Here is a 22,010-nt window from a genome sequence, read left to right on the forward strand (position 1 = left end):
GTTCTCCAAGTTCATCTATGTTGTCACAGATGACAGGACTTCCCTACTTTTTTAGGCTGAATAGTATTTCACTGTGTGTATACATGCCACATTTTTTTAAATTAGCAGTATCACTTCGTGTTCCATTTGTATGGAGTACATTTTCTGATTTCCTCAAAAATGTTCTTTCCTAACCAATATATTTGTTTGGCATTTATTTTCTTGTTTATGCAAGGGAAAATATTAGTTAGGCCAGAAGAGTATATGTTACTATTAAGATTTATAATATAAAAAAAAAGATTTATAATATGTGTAAATTAATTCCTAGGTTCTTCCTACTAGTAAAAGCAGCCAAATGATCACCTTTACCTTTGCTAATGGAGGCGTGGCCACCATGCGGACCAGCGGGACAGAGCCCAAAATCAAATACTATGCAGAGCTGTGTGCCCCTCCTGGAAACAGGTACGATGTGAACGGCAGCTGGTAGGATTTTTATTCCTCAAACGTCTAACTGGTTATTCAAATGCTAAGTAAAATGTTTCATCTTTCCAATATAGAGTTTAATTAGAAATACTGTTTCAGAACCTGCAACAATATTGTGATATTAACAGCTGCTGTGAGTGTCCAAGGATAAGAGTGCTTAGTTCTTCCTTAATTACTTACTTCTGTCCTAACTTTCTTTGTATAGGAAAATTTCATCCCTAATTTAAGTAATAGCAATAAAACTTCCTTTTTCTAAATACTTTTCATTGGTGGCTAGCATCAGTGAGTTTTTCTTTTTCTCAAACTGCTGTCTTTCCATGTCTCTGATAAAGTAAAGTAAAATCCATTCCATATACATTCAGCAAATATCTTTGAGCACCGCTTGTCTATAGGCTTGTGCTAGGTCCCAGGGAGAGTAAGGAACCTCAGCAGAAAGACGACTTGCTGCCAGTGAGCTGAGGGGCTGGTATTAATAGCCCCAGGGTCATGTTTGTGTGACCTTGGTAAAGAGTTTGAGCTGGTCACCGTCCAACAGCCTTAACATTTTGAACTTTAACACCCTCAGTGCATGTACTTAGCACGTGTAGACGTGATGTCGCACACCCAGCTGCCCCGTCTGACGCTCAGTCCACCTGTACTTCCTTATTTAGAATACAGGTGTAAATCAGGAAAAGTTTCCTAAAGATGAATTAAGGCAGTGTTGTCCAAGAGAAATAAAATGCAAGTCACAGATGCAATTTTAGATTTTCTACTTGTCACATTTTAAGCATGAAAAGAAACAGGTGAAATTAATTTCAATAATATATTTAACCTAGTTTATCTAAAATATTATCATTACAACATGTAATCCATGTAAAAATTATTAGTGAGATGTTTTACATTCTTTTTTCCACAGAAGGAAAGACTTCTAAGTCCCCCAAATCCATTCAGTATTACAGCATATCGCAATTTGAATGCTAAACTTTTATTAGAAATACTTTATCTGTATTTAGATTTCATAACATTTTGAGTAGAAAAAGTAAGTTTTGATACCCAAGTTGTTCCAAAAGTATTTAAGTTTTCTAATAACTGAATCAAATGTCAGTTTTTAAATTTTAATTAACTAAAGTAGAACAAAATTAAAAATTCAGGCCGGGCGCGGTGGCTCACGCCTGTAATCCTAGCACTCTGGGAGGCCGAGGCGGGCGGATTGCTCGAGGTCAGGAGTTCGAAAATTAAAAATTCAATTCCTCAGTGGCACTAGCCACCACATTCCAAGTGTCTAGTAGCCACATGTGGCGAATCGGTGCCATGGCAGACAGCACCAGTCTAGGTCATTTTGACTACAAAGACAAACAACAGCTTTGCTCATAGAAAACTTTTTCCAGGGCAGGCACAGTGACCCATTCCTGTAATCCCAGGACTTTGAAACGGCAAGGTGGGAGAATCTCTTGAGCCCGGGAGTTTGAGACCAGCCTGGGCAATATAGCAAAACCCTGTCTCTACAAAATAATAATTTAAAAAATTAGCTGGGCATGGTGGCCACCTGTAGTCCTAGCTACTCGAAAGGCTGAGGTGGGAGGATTACCTGAGTCCAGGAGTTGGAGGTTGCAGTGAGCTATGATCACACCACTGCACTCCAGCCTGGGCGACAGAGTGAGACCTCATCTCTAAAAAAAATTTTTTTTTAAATGAAAAAAAGAAAAGTTTTTCCAGGCTTCTGAATCAAATTTGCAATATGTGGGAATAAAAGCAGAGGAATTGCCAGACTAGTAGCAGATTAAATGTAGCAAATGAAAGGAATGGGGAAGGAATTGCTATAGTTAGACTCTCCTTAGGCAAGAAGTGATTGCTGATAGCAAAGAAGGAAATACTAAAGCAAAACAAAACTATGTCACATGTACATATAACTTAGAAAGTTCACCATTCCAGGAGTTTATCAGAAGGGAAATAGCATTCCACACCCAAATGTGCCTTGAATCTTTCCTTCTGAATGATAGCTCCAGTCTAATAGTGAAAGTCATGATTATGGCTCTCAAACATCAAGATGTTCAATAAAAATACATTTAAGAAGTCATGGGACTATGTAATATATTAAATATTTTGCTATGGATTCCCATTCAAAACCTTTTTGTCCGCCTGTAATCCTAGCTCTCTGGGAGGCCGACGCGGGCGGATTGCTCGAGGTCAGGAATTCAAAACCAACCTGAGCAAGAGGGAGACCCCATCTCTACTATAAATAGAAATAAATGAGCTGGGCATGGTGGTGCATGCCTGTAGTCCCAGCTACCCGGGAGGCTGAGGCAGGAGGATCGCTTGAGCCCAGGAGATTGAGGTTGCTGTGAGCTAGGCTGATGCCACAGCACTCACTCTAGCCTGGGCAACAAAGTGAGACTCTGTCTCAAAAAAAAAAAAAAAGAAGGCCGGGCGCGGTGGCTCACGCCTGTAATCCTAGCACTCTGGGAGGCCGAGGCGGGCGGATTGCTCAAGGCCAGGAGTTCAAAACCAGCCTGAGCGAGACCCCGTCTCTACCATAAAAATAGAAAGAAATTAATTGGCCAACTAATATATATATATATATATATATAAAAATCAGCCGGGCATGGTGGCTTGTGCCTGTAGTCCCAGCTACTTGGGAGGCTGAGGCAGCAGGATTGCTTGAGCCCAGGAGTTTGAGGTTGCTGTGAGCTAGGCTGACGCCACGGCACTCACTCTAGCCTAGGCAAGAAAGCGAGACTCTGTCTCAAAAAAAAAAAAAAAAAAGAGAGAGAAAACCTTATTGTCCTTAAGGGGCAAAAAACCCAGCTACTAAGTAAACATATAAAACAGCTCATTTCCTAAGTATCCAACATTTTATTAAAATATTATGCAAGCATATTTCTATGTGCACTAAATAATAGGCTATTTGCTACTATATTGAATATGGTTTTCCATAGACATTTCTTTATAATTCTCATTTTCACTTAGTATTTTCATATTTGTTTCATTCTTTTAAAAACAAATACATATTGGTCCAACTTAAGGATCTATTTTATCTGTATCTTTGTCCTTTTTATTACCCTGTGAAAATAAATCTAACATTTCAGAAAATTTTCCTTTATAATAATAACACTATTTAATGTTTAATGTTCTGTGGTATTTAAATTTTTTACTTGGCTCGTTAAGGGGACTTAAATTCAAATATTATTTTATAAATTGCTGAAAAAACTTTGAAACATTGTGTTTTTATTATATTCATTGAAATGCTATTCCCATTTATGATTGCAGATAGGATGTGTGAGGTTTTTTTCTGAACCATTTGAAAGACCTCATGATGCTTCACTCCTAATATTTCAGTATTCATCTCCTGTAAACAAAGACACTCTCTTAATATCTTAATGCTGTTGGATAATTGTATCAGGCAGGGTTCCAACAGACCAACAGAACCAATGGGCTAGATTTATTAAGGGATGTATTGCGAGAAATTGGCTTGCACAATTGATTGTGGGGACTGGCTCGGCAAATCTAAAATCCACAGGGCAGGCTGTCCGGGAATTCCAGGCAGCCTGGAATTCTCAGGCATGGGTTGAGTTGCAGTTTGCAGGTGGGATTCTTCAGGAAAGCCTCAGTTCTGCTCCTAACGCCTATCAACTAGAATCTAGCCCATCCAATGGTCTAGAATAATCTCCTTCCCTTAAAGTCAACTGATTATAGACATTAACAACATCTACAAAATACCTTCACATGAACATTAAGATTAGTGTTTGACTGACTGGGGACTATAGCTTAGCCAAATTGCCACATAGATTCAAACTTGCCCCCAAATCCCCAAAATAGCTTTTTCTCCCAATCCATAATCAAATCAAGAACACTGCATTGCATTTAGCTGTTATTTAGCTTAAATGGTTTTTCAAGATAGTTGGAGAAAAATGAGTGCCTTATTATACATGATACTTTGCTATTCATTTCTATAAAGAGTTCTATCTAGATTTAGATTTTTCCGAAACAGAGATTCGTAACCCTAGCTTAAATTATCATAGGCTGTATTTTGTGGTTTAAAATGTTACGAAATATTCTCAAACTGTAATTTAAGAAATGAAACAATTACCAATTAGTATGCAGACTTGTAAGACAAAATTATGGTTTTAGGTATTATCGTACCCTTAAATCTTACACAGTAGTACTGATTTGTTTTTTTACACATAAGAAATATAGTGTCAGAAACATATCAATTTATAAATGAATCATAGTATACATACATGATAAAAAACAAATTTGCAAAATAAGTTAGTAAATCACTGAATTTTAGTTTTAAGTATATGTTTTTAAAAAATAATTATTAGCTAACATGTCTTCCTGAGAACTGTTGTTTTCTTCAGAGCATATTTATGGAAAAGGAAAAAAAGACTGATATAATTCATATATATTTATGAAGCGTAATTATTTTATATGTTGCCGATAGGGATAGAAATAGTTGTAATGACAGTTATATTTATTGAGGTCTTTGGGGCAGGTCTGTGCTAATTGCTTTCTATGATTTATCTCAATGTGTACAACACCTCTCTTGAGATGGTAAAGTCTTTATCCCAATTTTACAAATGAGGAATCTGGGCCTTAGAGAGGCTAATCCATTTGCCTAAGGGCGCACAGCTAGTAAGTAGTAGAACCAGAATTAATGTCTGGAATAAAATGGATTGTTCAGTTGTACTGTTTGCTAGTACAGTGTAAAAATGATCTTCACTAATTATAGGAATTGCCACTTCCATTAAGATAAACTTTGCATATTAAAGATAGAGTATGAAGTGATGGAAAGTATGAAGGATTTAGTTTTTTAAATTCAGCTTTTCAGTATTAAGTAATTATAGTAACTCACACTAGGTTACATAAGCTGCTGCAAACCTGTTTAACTGGAAATCAGTTTTAGGCATTATTTACCTTCCAGTTATTCATATTCGCATATAAATTAGTGTTTCCTACATCCTTGAAAACTTTTTCTTATAGGGATTTTCTTATAGGGATCTATCTCCTTAGATTCTTGTATATACTTTAGTTGTGACTTTCTTTTTTTTTTTTGAGACAGAGTCTGGCTCTGTTGCCCAGGCTAGAGTGCTGTGACATCAGCCTAGCTCAGAACAACCTCAAACTCGTGGGCTCAAGCAATCCTCCTGCCTCAGCCTCCCAAGTAGCTGGGACTACAGGCATGCGCCACCATGCCCGGCTAATTGTTTCTATATATTTTTAGTTGTCCAGCTAATTTCTTTCTATTTTTAGTAGAGACGGGGTCTTGCTCTTGGTCAGACTGGTCTTGGACTCCTGATCTTGAACAATCCTCCCTCCTCAGCCTCCCAGAGTGCTAGGATTACAGGTGTGAGCCACCATGCCCAGCTGTAGTTGTGACTCTTGTTCTGGAAATGGTTTCATAATGACAGAACTTCAGGGGGTAGTGGGGAGATCTGATTTCCTGGTGTTTGACCCGCCACATCCACCTGCAAACTCCCCATCTCTGACCATTCTGGGCAGGCCGCGCAGACAAGGTGCAGCTTAGCTGCCAGTGGTTTCAGGACAGACGGCATCAGGAGCACGCGTGTTCTAGGGCAGTGGTCCCCAGCCCTTCTGGCACCAGGGACCATATTCATGGGAGATGCTTTTTCCACAGACTAGGGAGTGGGGGAGACAGTTTCAGGATGATTCAAGCACATGACTTTATTGTGCACTTTATTTCTGTTATTATTACATTGTAATACATAATTAAACAATTATACAACTCGCCATAGATTGGGCACCCCTGTTCTAGGAGAAATATCATTTGTAAAACCTAAGCAGGATTTAATGGCAACTGACCTCACAAAAGTTTCTCTACACTATCAGGTACAGAATTTTTAGATCTTTTACAGATACTAGGCCAAAATTTATGTTTCATAAAAATTCTCATGAGAAGAGTAAGGGATAATTTTGTTTATAGATGAGAACTTGGAAAAAAACCTTTGGGGAAAATAATGCATATTGTCTCAAGAGGGATTTTGTCTGAGTCAACAGATGTGTTCCCATGTGCGAGTCACCGGAGTTCTGTTTGTCATGATTAGTCCTCCTCTTAAGGTTAAATTTCAGTGTCACTTGGTCAAGGGGGAGAGCATTTAAAATGTGCTTTGGAATAATCCCTTAATCTGGATTTTTTATCCCTATTTTCCAGTGATCCTGAGCAGCTGAAGAAGGAACTGAATGAACTAGTCAGTGCTATTGAAGTACATTTTTTCCAGCCACAGAAGTATAATTTGCAGCCAAAAGCAGAGTGAAATATTCCAACCCTGGGCATAGTAACAGTTACTGACAATTAAGCTGAGTTTGATTTGTGAAGCACTATTTTTGAGGGCCATCTGATTCAAATTATCACTATAAGTATTTATATTTTTAAGAAAAATCTGCATTCCTCATTATTTCATGTTGATCTTTAAAGTGAATGAAGAAAAGTTGGCCAAACCTACCAAACCAACATTCCTACTAAAATGTTGAGCCTGAGCATTATCTGAATTTTTATAAATGAATATTTTTAAAATACTTAACTTTAAAAATAGATTATAATTATTTGCCTTAATTTGCATAAATTATAAATATATGTATTCTCTGTAATTGTTTTTATATGTACTTGAAATAGCAGGAAAACCATGCAGTCACTAAATTTTGGGCTGTCATATGTAGGATTGTCACGTTTTAGGTTATGTTTATAGATAGATTTATGTTTCCATCATTCCTTTATAAAGTAAAATAAATGAAAAGACCAAATATTGTGTTCATGTTTGGATAAAATACAATTTGCAGGAACCTAGAAAGTGCAGCAAAAGATGTTTTAAAAACAGTAAGTTTTTTTGACCCCAAACCTTTTAATAGCCTAAAACCTAATAATATATCATTTTACATTGTACATGTGCTAGGGAAAAACAGCTTAACTGTCTTTGTTCAATGTGTTGAAATTCATTTTATCTTTATAAAACTTGAAAAACAAACAATTGGTTACTTGAAACTTGAAAGTAGTTTATTATTGAGTTTTTTGCTTTAGCACAATTTAATGTAATTCTTGGTTCAGAGGCAGCAAGTTCTATGAACAATAACAATTTACCTGACTCTGATTTTTTTCTCTTATTCCTATGTGATCCAAAACATAAAACCAGAGTTTATTACAATAGATTTCCTATAAATAGATTTCTGTTTAAATGGTATATTGTTTAACCTGTGCCTTCTACCTCCTTATAATTCATGCTCTTACAGCCTTCCAAAATGCCTCCATTTGAGCACCCATGAGCTAGGACCAAACTGTTCTTTATATACTTTGTATATTTTGTGTCATTTTCTATTCTTAAAGCACATGATTATTATAATTATTATATCACAGTGAACCTAAGTGGTTACTGACAGTTTGAGAACAATGACTATTGACAATTATTTTTCTAAAGTATGGGGAAAACATGGTTTTGTATCAGTGACACATAGATTGTATCCTGTCAGAATTCTTAAATCTACAGCATCAGTTTATCCTACCAATTGCATCGTTGTAGAAGCCGTATTTATTTTTGCCTTATAATGTTTTCCAGTCTCCAGCTGTACTCTGGAGAAACGAAATGTCATGTGTGTTCTGTGTGCGTTTTTTGAGCATAACTCATACTCTGCACCCACGTGGCTGTTTGCAGAAATACAGCGCCGTCCGCCCTACGCTGCGTGGCGGGACTCCCGCGGGCGGCGCCGGCACCGCGCTGTAGCGGGCTGCCCGGACGGAGCCTTTCTGCCGGAGGGAGAGCCTCGCGGGGGGGGCACGAGGGCACGCTTCGCCCTGGGACGGGCGCCTTCAGGGACGGGCGGCAGCTGAAGACGCCCAGAGCACAGCGCCAGCGAGCGGAGACGCGGGCAGGGGGCGCCGGGGCCGGCCGGCGGGGGCGCGCAGGGGGCGGCGGGGGCGGGCAGGCGGGGGCGCGCAGGGGGCGGCGGGGGCGGGCAGGGGGCGGTGGGGCCGGCCGGCGGGGGCGGGGGCGCGCAGGGGGCGGCGGGGGCGCGCAGGCGGGGGCGGGCAGGGGGCGGCGGGGCGGGGCCGGGCGGCGGGGGCGCGCAGGGGGTGGCGGGGGCGCGCAGGGGGCGGCGGGGGGCGCGCAGGGGGCGGCGGGGGCGGGCAGGGGGCGGTGGGGCCGGCCGGCGGGGGCGGGGGCGGGAAGGGGGCGGTGGGGGCGCGCAGGGGGCGGCGGGGGCGCGCAGGGGGCGGCGGGGGCGCGCAGGGGGCGGCGGGGGCGCGCAGGCGGGGGCGGGCAGGGGGCGGTGGGGCCGGCCGGCGGGGGCGGGCAGGGGGCGGTGGGGCCGGCCGGCGGGGGCGGGCAGGGGGCGGGGGCGAGCGCGGGGCGGGGCGGGGCCGGGCGGCGGGACAGCGGGCACGAAGGCCAGGGCGCGTGCCGCCTCGCCCACTCCGCTGCCCCTCGCGTGGCCGGGTGGCTCCTTGGGACTTTGCGGGCACCCGCCAGCTCTGCTCTCACCTGCACTTCTGAGACAGCAGCACCTGCTGCTCCTTAAGTGTCTCTCCCTTTCTTCCCGTCGCCGCGGGGCGCAGCGCAGCCCGGAGCGCCCGCCGGCGTCAAGTCAGCGACCTCGCAAGCTCTCACTTTTGTCATTTTTTTAAAAGACCTTTTTAAGGGCAGTTTTAGCTCCACAGCAAAATTGAGAGGAAGGTGCAGAGAAATCCCAGGTTCCGCCTGCCACGCGCGTCTCCGCCTGTCCGCGCCGCCAGGGAGACGCGCGGGCCCCCGAGGAGCCTGCGCCAGCCCGCCAGCCCGAGGGCGGCGCCTCGCCCCTGTAATGCTGGCACTCTGGGGGCCGCCCGCAGGGTCAGGAGTTGGAGACCAGCCTGAGCAAAAGCCCATCTCTACCACAAATAGAAAAGTTAGCCGGGCATGGTGGCGCATGCCTGTGGTCCCAGCTACTCGGGAGGCTGAGGCAGGAGGATCGCTTGAGCCCAGGAGTTCAAGGTCACAGTGAGCTGTGATGACACCACTACACTGTACTGGGGGTTAAAAGAGTCTCAAAAAAAAAAAAAAAGACTGCCATGCAGGAGGAAATACAGGCCAACCTGTCTTTACTTTTCTTCCTTGTGGTCTCTGGAATAGTGGCTGTTCTTCTTTCCATTACGAGAGGGCAGGAGTACCCCTCATTTATCTAATTGATTTACCTCAGTCATGATGCTAGTGAGGAAAAGCTATTTCATTGCCATTGGAATCTCATGTGGGTTTTTTTTTTTGTTTAATTTCAAGAAAATTTCATATTTTAAAAAGAAAATATGAAAGCATGAACATTTTGGTTACATCTTCTATCTTTGCCTCTCCCTAGCAAATTAGAGGTATGCCCTTCCCCTCCACACTGCTCACACATCCCTCAGATATGGGACTACCTCCCCAACCCCCAAATCCCTGGTGAACACCACCACCCTTTGAGCACCATATTGATAATCAGTCAGTACCAATGTGATGGCGAGTACATGTGGTGCCCATTTTTCTTATCTTGTGTCAGTCACCTCACTTTGGATAACAGGCTTAAACTTAATCCAGGATAATATAAGCGGTGCTAGCTCTCTTAGAATTGAGTAATATTCCATTATAAACATATACCAATTTTAACAATCCACTGATGAATTCACGGGCACTTAGGTTGTTTCCACGTCCTTGCAATAGTGAATTGTGCTGCCATAAACATCTGGGTGCAAATGTCTTTATAATAGAATATCTTATGCTCTTTTGGGTAGATACCTAATAATGCTATTGCTGGGCCAAATGGTATTTCTATTTTTAGCTCTGAGGTATCTCCAAATTATTTTCCACAAAGGTTGCATTAATTTGCAGTCCCACCAGCAGTGTAAGAGTGTTCCTATCTCTCCACATCCTCACCAGCATTTGTTGTTTTGGGATTTCTTGATACAGGCCATTCTCACTGGGGTTAGGTGATATCTCATTGTGGTTTTGATTTGCATTTCTCTAATGATTAGAGATGTTGAGCATTTTTTTATATGTTTGCAGGCCATTATTCTGTCTTCTTTGGGAAAGTTTCTGTCATTTGTATTGCCCATTTCTTCTTGATGGGGTTGTTTGATTTTTTCTTGCTAATTCTTTTGAGTTCTAGATAGATTCTTGTTATCAGACCTTTATCAGAAGTGTTAGAGAGCAAATATTTTCTCTCATTCTGTAGGTTGTCTATTTGCTCTAATGGTAGTTTCCTTGGCTATGCAGAAGCTTTTTAATTTGATCAGATCCCATTTGTTTATTTTTGTTGCTGCGGTGATTGCTTTGGGGGTCTTCTTCAAGAATTCTTTGCCTAGGCCAATGTCTGGAAGGGTTTTCCCGACATCTTCTTCTAGGATTCTTAAGGTTTCATGCCTTAGGTTTAAGTCTTTTATCCATCTTGAGTGGATTTTTGTGAGAGGTGAGAGGTAGGGATCCTGATTCATTCTTCTTCATGTAGCTATCCAGTTTTCCCAGCACCATTTATTGAAGATTCTTTTCCCCAATGTGTATTTTTGTCTGTTTTATCAAAGATTAGGTTACCATATGCAGATGGTTTCATTTCTGGAATCTCAGTCTTATTCCAAAGATCGATGCTTCTGTTCTTGCACTAGTACCAGGCTGATTTAATTATTATTGCTTTATAGTACAGCTTGAAGTCAGGAAGACTGATGCCTCTCAGTTTGTTCTTCTTACTTAAGATTGCTTTGGCTATGTGAGGTTTTTTTTCTGGTTCCATACAGAGTGAAGAATTATTTTTTCTAGATCTGCAAAGAATGGTAGTTGTACTTTGATGGGGATTGCATTTATTCTGTAGATCACTTTAGGTAATATTGATATTTTAACAATATTGATTTTACCAATCCATAAACAAGGTAGATTTTTCCATCTGTTTACATCTTCTACAATTTCTTTTTTTAGTGTTTCATAGTTCTCCTTGTATAAGTCTTTCATATCTTTCGTTAAATATATTCCTAGATATGTAATTTTCTTTGGGGCTATAGTAAAAGGTATTGCATTTTTAATTTGAGTTTCGGCTTGACGGTTCTTGGCATATATGAATGCCTCTGATTTGTGTATATTGATTTTGTAACCTGAGACTTTACTGAATTCATTTATCAAATCTAGGAGTCTCTTGGACAAATCCATGGGTTTTCTAGATATAACATCATATCATCAGCGAAGAGCGAGAGTTTGATGTGTGTTCTGTTTTGAAGGAATTTTTTTTTTTTATATGAAAAGACATTTTATTATTACTATTTTACTGTATATTAGTGAATACACCAGATTACATTTCCTCAAATGGCAAATGAGGGGCATTTCTCTCTGATTCCCTGGAGATCCTCAATATTATCTGTCCTTTGGAGGATTCAGTTTCTTACGACGAATGTGATACTGTCCACGAGGATACCAACGGTGCTTAGTAGTAAAGAACATTTTGCTAAGTTGTTCTATCATGGGTCCTTGCTCAAGGTTTTCACTTTTTTCTGCTAATCTGGTTTTTAGCATGTGATCATGTGTTTCTTCATTATTATGCACAGGATCTGGTCGAGGGATAGGTTTTGTGTGTTCATATGGAATGTCCACCGAAGGATGGTAGCATACTATCGTCCTGCCATCAGATGTCAAAGCAAGCTCAACTTTGCAATTATAGTCATCTGGTAGAGAAGAATATGTAGATTTATGACAAACACAAGATAAAGCTCCATTTGGGATTGGAAATAAATGTTTCAAGATAGGTCTCTTTGCTATCACCCATTTTACTGCTGCTGTGGCCATGGTGTTCAAGATGCTTATCAGGTAGTATGAAAAAAGATGTTTTTTTTTCAGAAGGAATTTTTGAAAGGATGGCTGGAATCTAAATTATATTTATGGTTTCTACATCCTAAAAGATTGCATGAGCTATTTGTGCATTCATTCCTATGTTCGCTGATTGCGTCATGCTTGAATCCACCAGGAGCCAGGCAGTTTTCTAGATACTGGTAACAAACATGCAGTCCTGATCTAAAATGAAGTCTAGGGAGGGACATACATGTACACAGATAATTGCAATGTAGCGTGCTGCACTGCAATAGTAAAGTGTTTGAACTCTGGGCCAGCAGTTCTGTAATGCTCCCTTTTGTACTCGTCTCTTTCAAAGCTATCAAATTCAGATTCCTAACATTTTGTGTTTAAATCCAATGACTCTGAGAGGCTGTTTGTGTGTCATTCTGTGTCATCCATGTGTTCCATTCTTGCTACAAGCATATTTGTGTAGAGTAAGTCAACCAGTGAAACAAGGTGTTGCACTCCTAGGCGGGTGAGAATCCAAGTTTAAAATAGCATCCTTTCTACAGACTCTGCCGTGTGCACGAAGCACGATGACTGCGCAGGCTAACTGAGGGAGAACGAGAGCTGGAGAGGTGAGCGCTCCGACTCGGCCGTGCCCGTGGCCGTGGTGGGCGGGATACAGAGCAACATTGGGAAATCACATTTTTCCCGCCTGGCTCCCTGTGTAGGTCCTTGAAAATAAGGTTTGAGAAACAGGGCCGTCAGCCACCTCCCACTTGAGTCCAGCCAAGAATACTTTAGTGCACCCAAACCGGGTGCAGAGTGGAGTTGGGCGCATAGACCTAACCGCCAGCCCCAGGTCTAAATAGTTTTTGAAACCATTTCAAAACAGCATTGTGCAAGTTCCAAAGGGAAGTTAGTGTTGCAAGTTACAGAGATGACAGAGCCTGATTGTGTCCTTAAAATACTTTGTTCTGAACTCTTTCACCTTAACTGGAAAAAGACAAATTTTAAAAGTCCCTAGGTGGCAAGGGTAAAAGGTAGCTCCATATCTGACAGATGTTTTCATGGTTTAATAAAACAAAATAAACTGTAGGTGGAGGCTTGAGTTGATCACCTCCTTTTTTAGTTCAGCAGGCTTCCTTTTCCCCCTTCCTAACCCTTAGTTGGTTCATTCCCTACGGTGTAATGGTTCTCTGCCTTCTTAAAACTTCTTTATGCATCATAGCTTCAGGCTATGATGTCCTAAGCATAGAACTGCAAACACCTCTACCACACTCTGACCCTGCATCACCACTTCCCTACTCGGACTCTTGCACTCTCGAAGTCCTCAAATCACATTAAATGTAGGCGGGCTCCAAATTTCCCACATTTCCCAGCTCCCTTCCTCCAGTCTACTCTATACACTATACTTCAGAACACATGCCCACAACCTTTGGTGACTTTAATGTTCGACTTTCACCTGTCCTTTTCTTACAATGAGAATTTATTCCCTTTTTTTTTTTTTTTTTTTTTTTTTGAGACAGGGCCTCACTCTGTCACCTAAGCTGGATTGCAGTGGTGTCATCCTAGCTTACTGCAACGTCAAACTCCTGGGATCCTCCTGCCTCAGCCTCCAGAGTGGGACTAGAGGCACACACCACCAAATCTGGCTAATTTTGTTATTATTTTAGTAGAGCCATGGGGGAAGAGGGTCTTGCTCTTGCTCAGACTGGTCTTAAACTCCTGACCTCAAGAGATCCTCCTGCCTTGGCCTCCCAGAGTGCTAAGATTGGCATGAGCCACCACACCTGACCTTATTTATTCTTATTATAGAGAATTTCAAACTTATACAAATAATAGTACAGAGGACCATCTGTACAGTGGCCATCACCCAACCATAGCAAAACCTCAATTCACAGCCAGTCGTGTTACATCTGTGTCCCTCCCCATCACGCCACGGGACAGGTTAGCAAGTCCCAGTTACACACACACAACCGTACTACCGTTGTCACACCTAAAAAGCTCACAATTCCTTAATACCACAATTACACGGTATGCAAATTTCTGTTTGTCTCATATATTTTGTTTATACTTTGCTTGAATCGGGTTCCAAATCGTATCCATTCGGGCCCCTTAAAATCTCTTTCCATCTAAAAATTCGTCTTTTTAAAAATTTTTCTTGTAATTTATTTCAATTATCAAATCATTTGTCCTTTAGGGTTTCCCACATTTTGGGTTTTGGTAATTGTCTCCTAACACTGTTTAACATGTCCCTGTCTGCCCTGCATTTGCTGCGAATTGGCACAATTAGATCAAGAAGCACGATCTGACTCAGGTTTGACCTCGGCAAGAATGCCTGGTGGGAGCCGGGCGGTCACACCGCCTAGGTGTTTTCCGGGTCTGCCCTCTCCTGCTCTGGCCTGCGTGACCAAAGGGCAGTCAGGCACGTGGCAATGGATCCAGTTACAAAGAGGGGATGAATGGGCCTGCCGGCTCATGCCTGTAATCCCAGCACTTTGGGAGGCCCAGGCAGGAAAATCACTTGAGCCCAGGAGTTTGAGGCCAGCCTGGGCAACATAGTGAGAGCCCCCATGTCTACAAAAATAAAAAAATTAGCAGAGTGTTGTGGCACATGTCTGTAGTCCTAGCTACTGAGGAGGCTTAGGTGAGAGGGTTGCTTGAGCCCGGGAGTTTGAGGCTGCAGTGAGCTATGATGATGCCACTGCACTCCAGCCTGGGCTGTGTGAAGCAACACCCTGTCTCTGAAACAAGAAAGAGAGGAAAAGGGGTTAAATCAATACATCGCAGTGTCACTGGCAGAATCCTGCCAGAGTGATGGAGGCAGGACTCCCGCATAAGGGCACAGAAAGGGCTGACGAACTGTTCCAGACAGGCTCGGCAGTTTATGTCGGCTTGATGATGGAGTACTTGATACTCTCAGAGAGCTCTACTGGGCTTCAATAGTTCAAAGAAAGTGATTTGTCCGCGGGCACAGTGGCTCATGCCTGTAATCCTAGCACTCTGGGAGGCCGAGGCGGGCGGATCATTTGAGCTCAGGAGCCCCAAGACCAGCCTGAGCAAGAGCCAGACCCTGTCTCTACTAAAAAAATAGAAATTAGCTGTACAACATATATATATATGTATATGTATATATATATTTATATGTGTATATATATATATATATATATATATATATATATATATTTAGCCGGGCGTGGTGGCGCATGCCTGTAGTCCCAGCTACTCGGGAGGCTGAGGCAGGAGGATCGCTTGCGCCCAGGAGTTTGAGGTTGCTGTGAGCGAGGCTGACGCCACGGCACTCTAGCCCGGGCAACAGAGTGAGACTCTGTCTCAAAAAAAAAGGAAGTGATTTGAAGCTCCTTTAGGTTCTTAGTGGATCCTTTAAATGGATTACTTGCCTGTTCAAGAACAAAGTCACAATTTTGTGTGGAGGCCTGAGGGGGAGGAATGGGGGCCGTGCGGGCGGGGCGGCGAGGGCGGGGCCGTGTGGGCGGGGCGGTGAGGGCGGGGCGGTGTGGGCGGGGCGGTGAGGGCGGGGCCGTGCGGGCGGGGCGGTGAGGGCGGGGCGGTGAGGGCGGGGCGGTGTGGGCGGGGCCGTGCGGGCGGGGCCGTGCGGGCGGGGCCGTGCGGGCGGGGCGGCGAGGGCGGGGCCGTGCGGGCGGGGCCGTGCGGGCGGGGCGGCGAGGGCGGGGCCGTGTGGGCGGGGCGGTGTGGGCGGGGCGGTGTGGGCGGGGCCGTGCGGGCGGGGCGGTGAGGGCGGGGCCGTGCGGGCGGGGCGGTGTGGGCGGGGCCGTGCGGGCGGGGCGGTGAGGGCGGGGCGGTGTGGGCGGGGCGGTGAGGGCGGGGCGGTGTGGGCGGGGCGGCGAGGGCGGGGCGGCGAGGGCGGGGCCGTGTGGGCGGGGCGGTGTGGGCGGGGCGGTGTGGGCGGGGCCGTGCGGGCGGGGCCGTGCGGGCGGGGCGGCGAGGGCGGGGCGGTGTGGGCGGGGCGGTGTGGGCGGGGCGGTGAGGGCGGGGCGGTGAGGGCGGGGCGGTGTGGGCGGGGCCGTGCGGGCGGGGCGGCGAGGGCGGGGCCGTGTGGGCGGGGCCGTGTGGGCGGGGCCGTGCGGGCGGGGCGGTGAGGGCGGGGCCGTGAGGGCGGGGCCGTGAGGGCGGGCCGTGAGGGCGGGGCCGTGAGGGCGGGGCCGTGAGGGCGGGGCGGTGTGGGTGGGGCCGTGAGGGCGGGCCGTGCGGGCGGGGCGGTGAGGGCGGGGCGGTGTGGGCGGGGCGGTGAGGGCGGGGCCGTGCGGGCGGGGCCGTGTGGGCGGGGCGGTGTGGGCGGGGCCGTGCGGGCGGGGCGGTGAGGGCGGGCCCGTGCGGGAAGGGCGCTGCGGGACCGGCCGCGTGGCGGCAAGCGCCGGCAGTGTGCGGGCTGCGGCAGCCAGGGCTGGGCCAGCTCCACAGAGCAAGACAAAGGAAAAGGCTGGAAAAGTTTGCGCCGTCGCAGCGTTTGGTCAGTGCGGTTCCCTGCCGTCCGGTCTCGGGCGCCAGCAGCACCGTGGCAGTAATAAAACGATGTGGGTCCTGCTTCTTCGAGAGCTGCCAGTCAGCAGCACAGCCGGAGGCTGGACGATGAGCGAAAACCTGAAAACAGACAAGTGTACTTACAGTTGAATGGACTGACCCGTGGACGGAAGAGACCCTGAACTTGTGGCCAAGGAATGGTTTTATCTGGGACAATCTTGACAATCACAGTGACGAAAAAATCACTCATTTCTGCTGAGCTCAGAAACCTGGACGGGACGAGGACGCGGGAAGTGCAGCACCTGCTCACAGACGCCGCCGCTCCGGCCCTGGTTAAGGGTGGACGGCGCTGTGGGGACCTTTCACCAATGTGACGCTGCTGGGGCTCACGTCATACCTGTGTCGCCTTCCTCGCCTCCCAGCACACGACAAATGCTATCTTAACAGCTAAAATATCTTTTTGTTGAAAGGATGTCTTGAGAGGATCTGTATGAGAACACTTTATACGTGGCAAAGTATTGCCATCGTTGGGTAAATGAACAAACTAGATTTATAGTCTGAGCCTATTATCCACCCATTTACTGTGTGCAGCTCTGTTTTAGAAAACGAGTATCTGCTTTCTACACTGCATCCCGGATAGTGACAGTAATCTTTAAAAAAAATCATTTCTCTTTTGTTGGGACTTCCCTCTTTTTTTAAGGCTGAATAGTATACCACGATTTCTTTATTGATTCATTTATCAGCAGACACTTAGGTTGCTCCCATGTCTTGGCTAATATGAATAATGCTACAATGAATATGGGAGTGCAGACATCTCTTTGAGATACTAATCTCATTTTCTTCCAATATATACCCAAAAGTGGGTTTGATGGAACATATGGTACTTCCATTTTAATTTTTGGAAGAACTTCCACACTCTCTTCTAGAATCACTATACCAATTTACATTCCCACCAATCATGTACAAGGGTTTCCTTTTCTCCACACTCTCACCAACACTTACCTCATACCTTCTTGATAATGGCCATCCTAACAAGTATGAGATAATATCTTATTGTGGCTTTGATTTGCATTTCACTAATGATTAGTGGCACTGAGCACCTGTTGGCCATTTGTATGTTTTTGCTTTTCTTTTTTTGAGACAAGAGTCTCACTCTGTTGCTTGGGCTAAAGTGCCGTGGTGTCAGCCTAGCTCACACTAACCTCCAACTCCTGGGCTCAAGCCATCCTCCTGCCTCAGCCTCCGGAGGAGGATTGCTGGAGCTCCAGCTGAACCTGGAGGACAATATGTTACGTGAAATAAGCCAGACACAGAAAATCACATACTGCGTGATCTGATATGTGGAAACTAAAAAAGTGAAACTCATAGAGGCAGAGAGTAGAATGATGGTTACCAGAAGCTGGAGTCCAGGGATATTGGGAAAATGTTCAATGGGCACAAACTTTCAGTTATAAAATGAACAAGCTCTGGGGAACTAATGTACAACATGGTAACTATAGTTAACGATACAGTACCATATACTTGAAATATACTTGAAATTTGCTAAGAGAGTAGATCTTAAACGTCCTCACCACACACATGAAAAAATGATAACTAGATGAAGTGGTAAATATGTTAACTGACTTGATTGTGATGATCATTTCACAACATATGTGTATATCAATGTGTATATCAATCATCATGTCTTATACTTTAAATTTATATAATTTAATTTGTCAATTATACCTCAATAAAGTTGGGTGTCTTGGCCTGTTTACAGGATGGAGTATGAACACAGAACATAAAACACAAATGCAAAACACAAATAAAATGCGGACACACATATAGACAGTTGACTCCAGTAATAATACACCAGGTCTGTTTTATTTTTATACTTTAAAATTTTAAAGTCAGTTCCTCGTACGTAACCACTCAGGCATTGCAGCAATGGCCATAAATTCCATAATGCGTAGCCTTAGGGAAACAGATACCCCTTGACTCAGAATTTCAAGGTGGTTGTTCTAGGCACTAGTCATAGATCATGGACCAAGATTAGCAAGGATGGGCAAGGTGAGCCACAGGGGGCATTTCTCATCCCCAGCTTTTCTTAGGGTGATCCCCTGAGATCTTCTGCTGAACCCTGGAAGCTTTACCTGGCATAGGTCGCCCTTCCCTTGAGGGGTCATACCTGTCATTGACTAACCAGCCATCTTATGGGGTGTTTACCGTGTGGCCTCAAGACCCTCAATGCTGTAGGGCGGGGTAGCTCTTGCTTACTTGCAACTCAGGTCCTAGGTTATGCCTATAGGCAACACCTTGTTTTTGTTATGCCTCAAGGCAATAGGGGCCTTGTCCAGAACATATTATTTTTAAATGTTCTGGGCAGAGCACGTACATTACTAAATTTAATACTTAAACTAGGAAAATATATGTCAGTCCCCTACAGTTGGGAAAAAATACCATTTCTAGGTTGTGTCCACCACAGCCTGTAGGAGTTAAGGCCGTAGGCTCTATAGCCAGACTGTCGAAGGCTCAGTTCCAACACCCCTACTTTCTAGGTGGTAATGGACAAGTTTCTAAACCTCCGTGTCTTCCTTGTAATGGGAATCAAATCAAATAATTCCTTCAAACCATTGTTAAAGATATTTTTTAATTGCTTTAGATTATAGATGACACTAGTCAGTGATAGGGAAAAATTTAAGATTGTAAGAAGAATTGTATTGCCTATCAGAGGAAACCCCATAGGGTGTTAGACCCATGGAGGATGTGCAGAGGTGTCTGCTATTGGTCCTGCCTGGATAAAAGGTTGCTAGGAAAAATAAGCATATAAGAAGGAAATGAGGAGGAGGAATCAAGATGGCGAGTGAGAAACATCGCCAGACAGAGTGTCTCCACAGAAAAGACAGATTCTAGCAGAAATTAAAAGAAAGAAGCAAGAAGACAACCATACATAGGACGAGGGTGGGAAGGAGGGGTACCTGAGACCACGGGAGACCCCACGGGAGGAGGTTGCGGAGGAGAACTGGAAGCAGAGACTCCAGAGCAGCCTGGAGACCAGCGGCAAGGGTAGGTGGCACGGTTAACTTCCCCTCCCCTGCATCTGGAACAGCTGGTGGCTCCCCAGCGGGTGGAGAGACCTGCGGACACCAGCCCAGAGACAGCTGCCACCACTGAGCAGTAAGCCTGTAGCGGACGTGGCACCAGGTTCCCAACTCTCCAGGGTACCTACGTGTGCACAGACCCAAGCCGTGAGGCAGGCGCCATATTGCCTCCTTCTCCCCTCCCCCGACCCTACCTGCGGCTGCCGAGACAGACAATGCCAAGGAACAGGACCTTCCCTTTTGGGGCCCTACAGCTCACTGAGGGGAACTCAGACTGTGAGCTCCCTACCTGCCAGCCCTCTGAGGTACTGCTGACCCGGTGATCCAAGGAGAACAGGGCAGACCCTGAGAGACATAGACCCAGCTTGGGCTCCCCGTGGGGGAATTGGGACCGGCATTCCTCTCCCTGGTGGGGATACAGTTTGAACTCTGGGGCCCAGAGGTCAGACCTGCAGACCAGATCCTGTGCATCGAGGTCTCGCATTGCCCGGGACACAGAAGGGATATTCGTGAACAGCCTACTGAGGTGTGTGTGCCTTCAGGGGCAGATCAGCTTCCTAGAGGGCAACCCTCCTCCCAAACGGAGGCCATACGCCCAGCCCAGGTGGCGTTCCTGCGCAGGGAACCTCCCGTCCTGCATCACAGCCAGGGGGGGCCTGGTGGCGTGAGGTCTGGCCTGCTGGCAGAGGCCCAGGAGTAGCCGCAGAGTTGGGGAGGGTGGAAAGAAGTGAGGCCCGCTCCAGACTGTGGATCTCAGAGAGCCCCACACACACACAGACTTTCTGACTGAGCGGGACCATTCCAGCCCCTCCTTGGCAGCTTTTCCTGGAAGCAGAGAACAAAACTTTGACCCCTGCTAACAGCACTGGTGGTGCCTGAGGGCAGGCTGACCCAACCCAGCTCCGCCCAGACTCTCTCCTAGACCAGCCCTCACTGAGGGGGAGAAAAGGACACACCTGGAAGTCCCAGGGCCCCACCCACCACCTGAGGCACTACATTGCCTCTCTACAGGAACAAGAGCTGATAACAGGACACAAAAACAACAGTGTAGCCTGTTCCTCCAAGCAAGCGCCACCTACTGACAAGGAGGGCATCCTGCACAGCCTTTTCACGGCACGTACTGACTCATTATACAGGGAGTGGTTGAATCTCACCCACAGATACCACCTACCAGCTAATTAACTAAACAAGGTGTGTGAATACCCAAAAAAAACCTAAAGGAAAGAAGCAACAACTGATCGACATGAGAAGAAATCAGCGAAGGAACTCCGGAAATATGAAGAAACCAAACGGAAACCACACACCCAAAGAGGAGCACCAGCCCCTTAGAAATGGACACCAACCAAAATCAGGCAACCAAAATGACAGAGGAGAAATTTCTAATGTGGATCATAAGAAAATTCAACAACCTGCAAGAACAATTTGATAACCAACACAAAGAAACCACAAAAAGCCTCCAGGACCTAGAACAAAAATTCACTAAAGAAGTTGATACTATGAGAAATAGTTTAACTAAACTACTAGAAATGAAGAATCAATTCAGGGAACTACAAAATACAGTGGAAAGCCTCAAGAACAGGGTAGATCAAACAAAGAAAAAATCTCAGAGATTGAAGATAACAACTTCCAATTAAATAAATCAGTCACAAAGAAAGAGAAACAAGAGAAAAGACCAAAGACTACAAGAGATGTGGGATTATGTGAATAAACCTGATGTGAGGGTCATAGGGTTACCAGAAGGGGAAGAAGAAAACACTCAAGGGTTGGACAAGCTATTTGAAGATATAATAGAGGAGAATTTCCCAGGCCTTGCTAAAAATCTCGATATGCAAGTTCAAGAAGCTTAGAGGACCCCTGGGAGGTTCAAAGCAAACAGGAAGATGTCACGACATGCAGTCATCAGACTGACCAAAATATCAACTAAAGAGGCTATTCTAAGAGCTGTAAGATGAAAGAAGCAAGTAAAATACAAAGGAAAGCCAATCGGTATAACACCAGACTTCTCTAATTAGACTTTACAAGCAAGGAGAGACTGGGGCCCCATTCTTACTCTTCTGAACCAGAAAAATGCCCAGCCTAGAATCTTATTCCCTGCAAAACTAAGTTTTGTATATGAAGGAGAAATCAAGACATACTCAGATAAGTGAAGACTGAGGAAATTCATCAAGACAAGACCAGCCCTTCAAGGAATACTAAAAACAGTGTTACCCACGGA

General features: G+C 45.2%; 1 protein-coding gene and 1 pseudogene across 2 annotated transcripts in view; one reads left to right on the top strand and one right to left on the bottom strand.

Annotated features, from left to right (window-relative positions):
- Nucleotides 1–8,034, top strand: part of PGM2 (phosphoglucomutase 2) — a 32,517-nt gene extending 24,483 nt beyond the window's left edge. For both annotated transcript variants that reach the window (XM_020286320.2, XM_012771009.3), the window contains 2 exons: nucleotides 308–441; nucleotides 6,611–8,034. In XM_020286320.2, the coding sequence (XP_020141909.1) occupies nucleotides 308–441; nucleotides 6,611–6,713 (237 nt within the window). In that variant the 3' untranslated portion in view covers nucleotides 6,714–8,034. The remainder of the gene's footprint in view (nucleotides 1–307; nucleotides 442–6,610) is intronic.
- Nucleotides 8,035–11,669: 3,635 nt separating this feature from the next.
- On the bottom strand, nucleotides 11,670–12,258 carry LOC105874852 (large ribosomal subunit protein mL42 pseudogene; annotated as a pseudogene).
- Between the last annotated feature and the right edge of the window lie 9,752 nt (nucleotides 12,259–22,010).

The sequence above is a fragment of the Microcebus murinus genome, chromosome 3 (assembly GCF_040939455.1).
Source record: "Microcebus murinus isolate Inina chromosome 3, M.murinus_Inina_mat1.0, whole genome shotgun sequence".
Taxonomy (NCBI): domain Eukaryota; kingdom Metazoa; phylum Chordata; class Mammalia; order Primates; family Cheirogaleidae; genus Microcebus; species Microcebus murinus.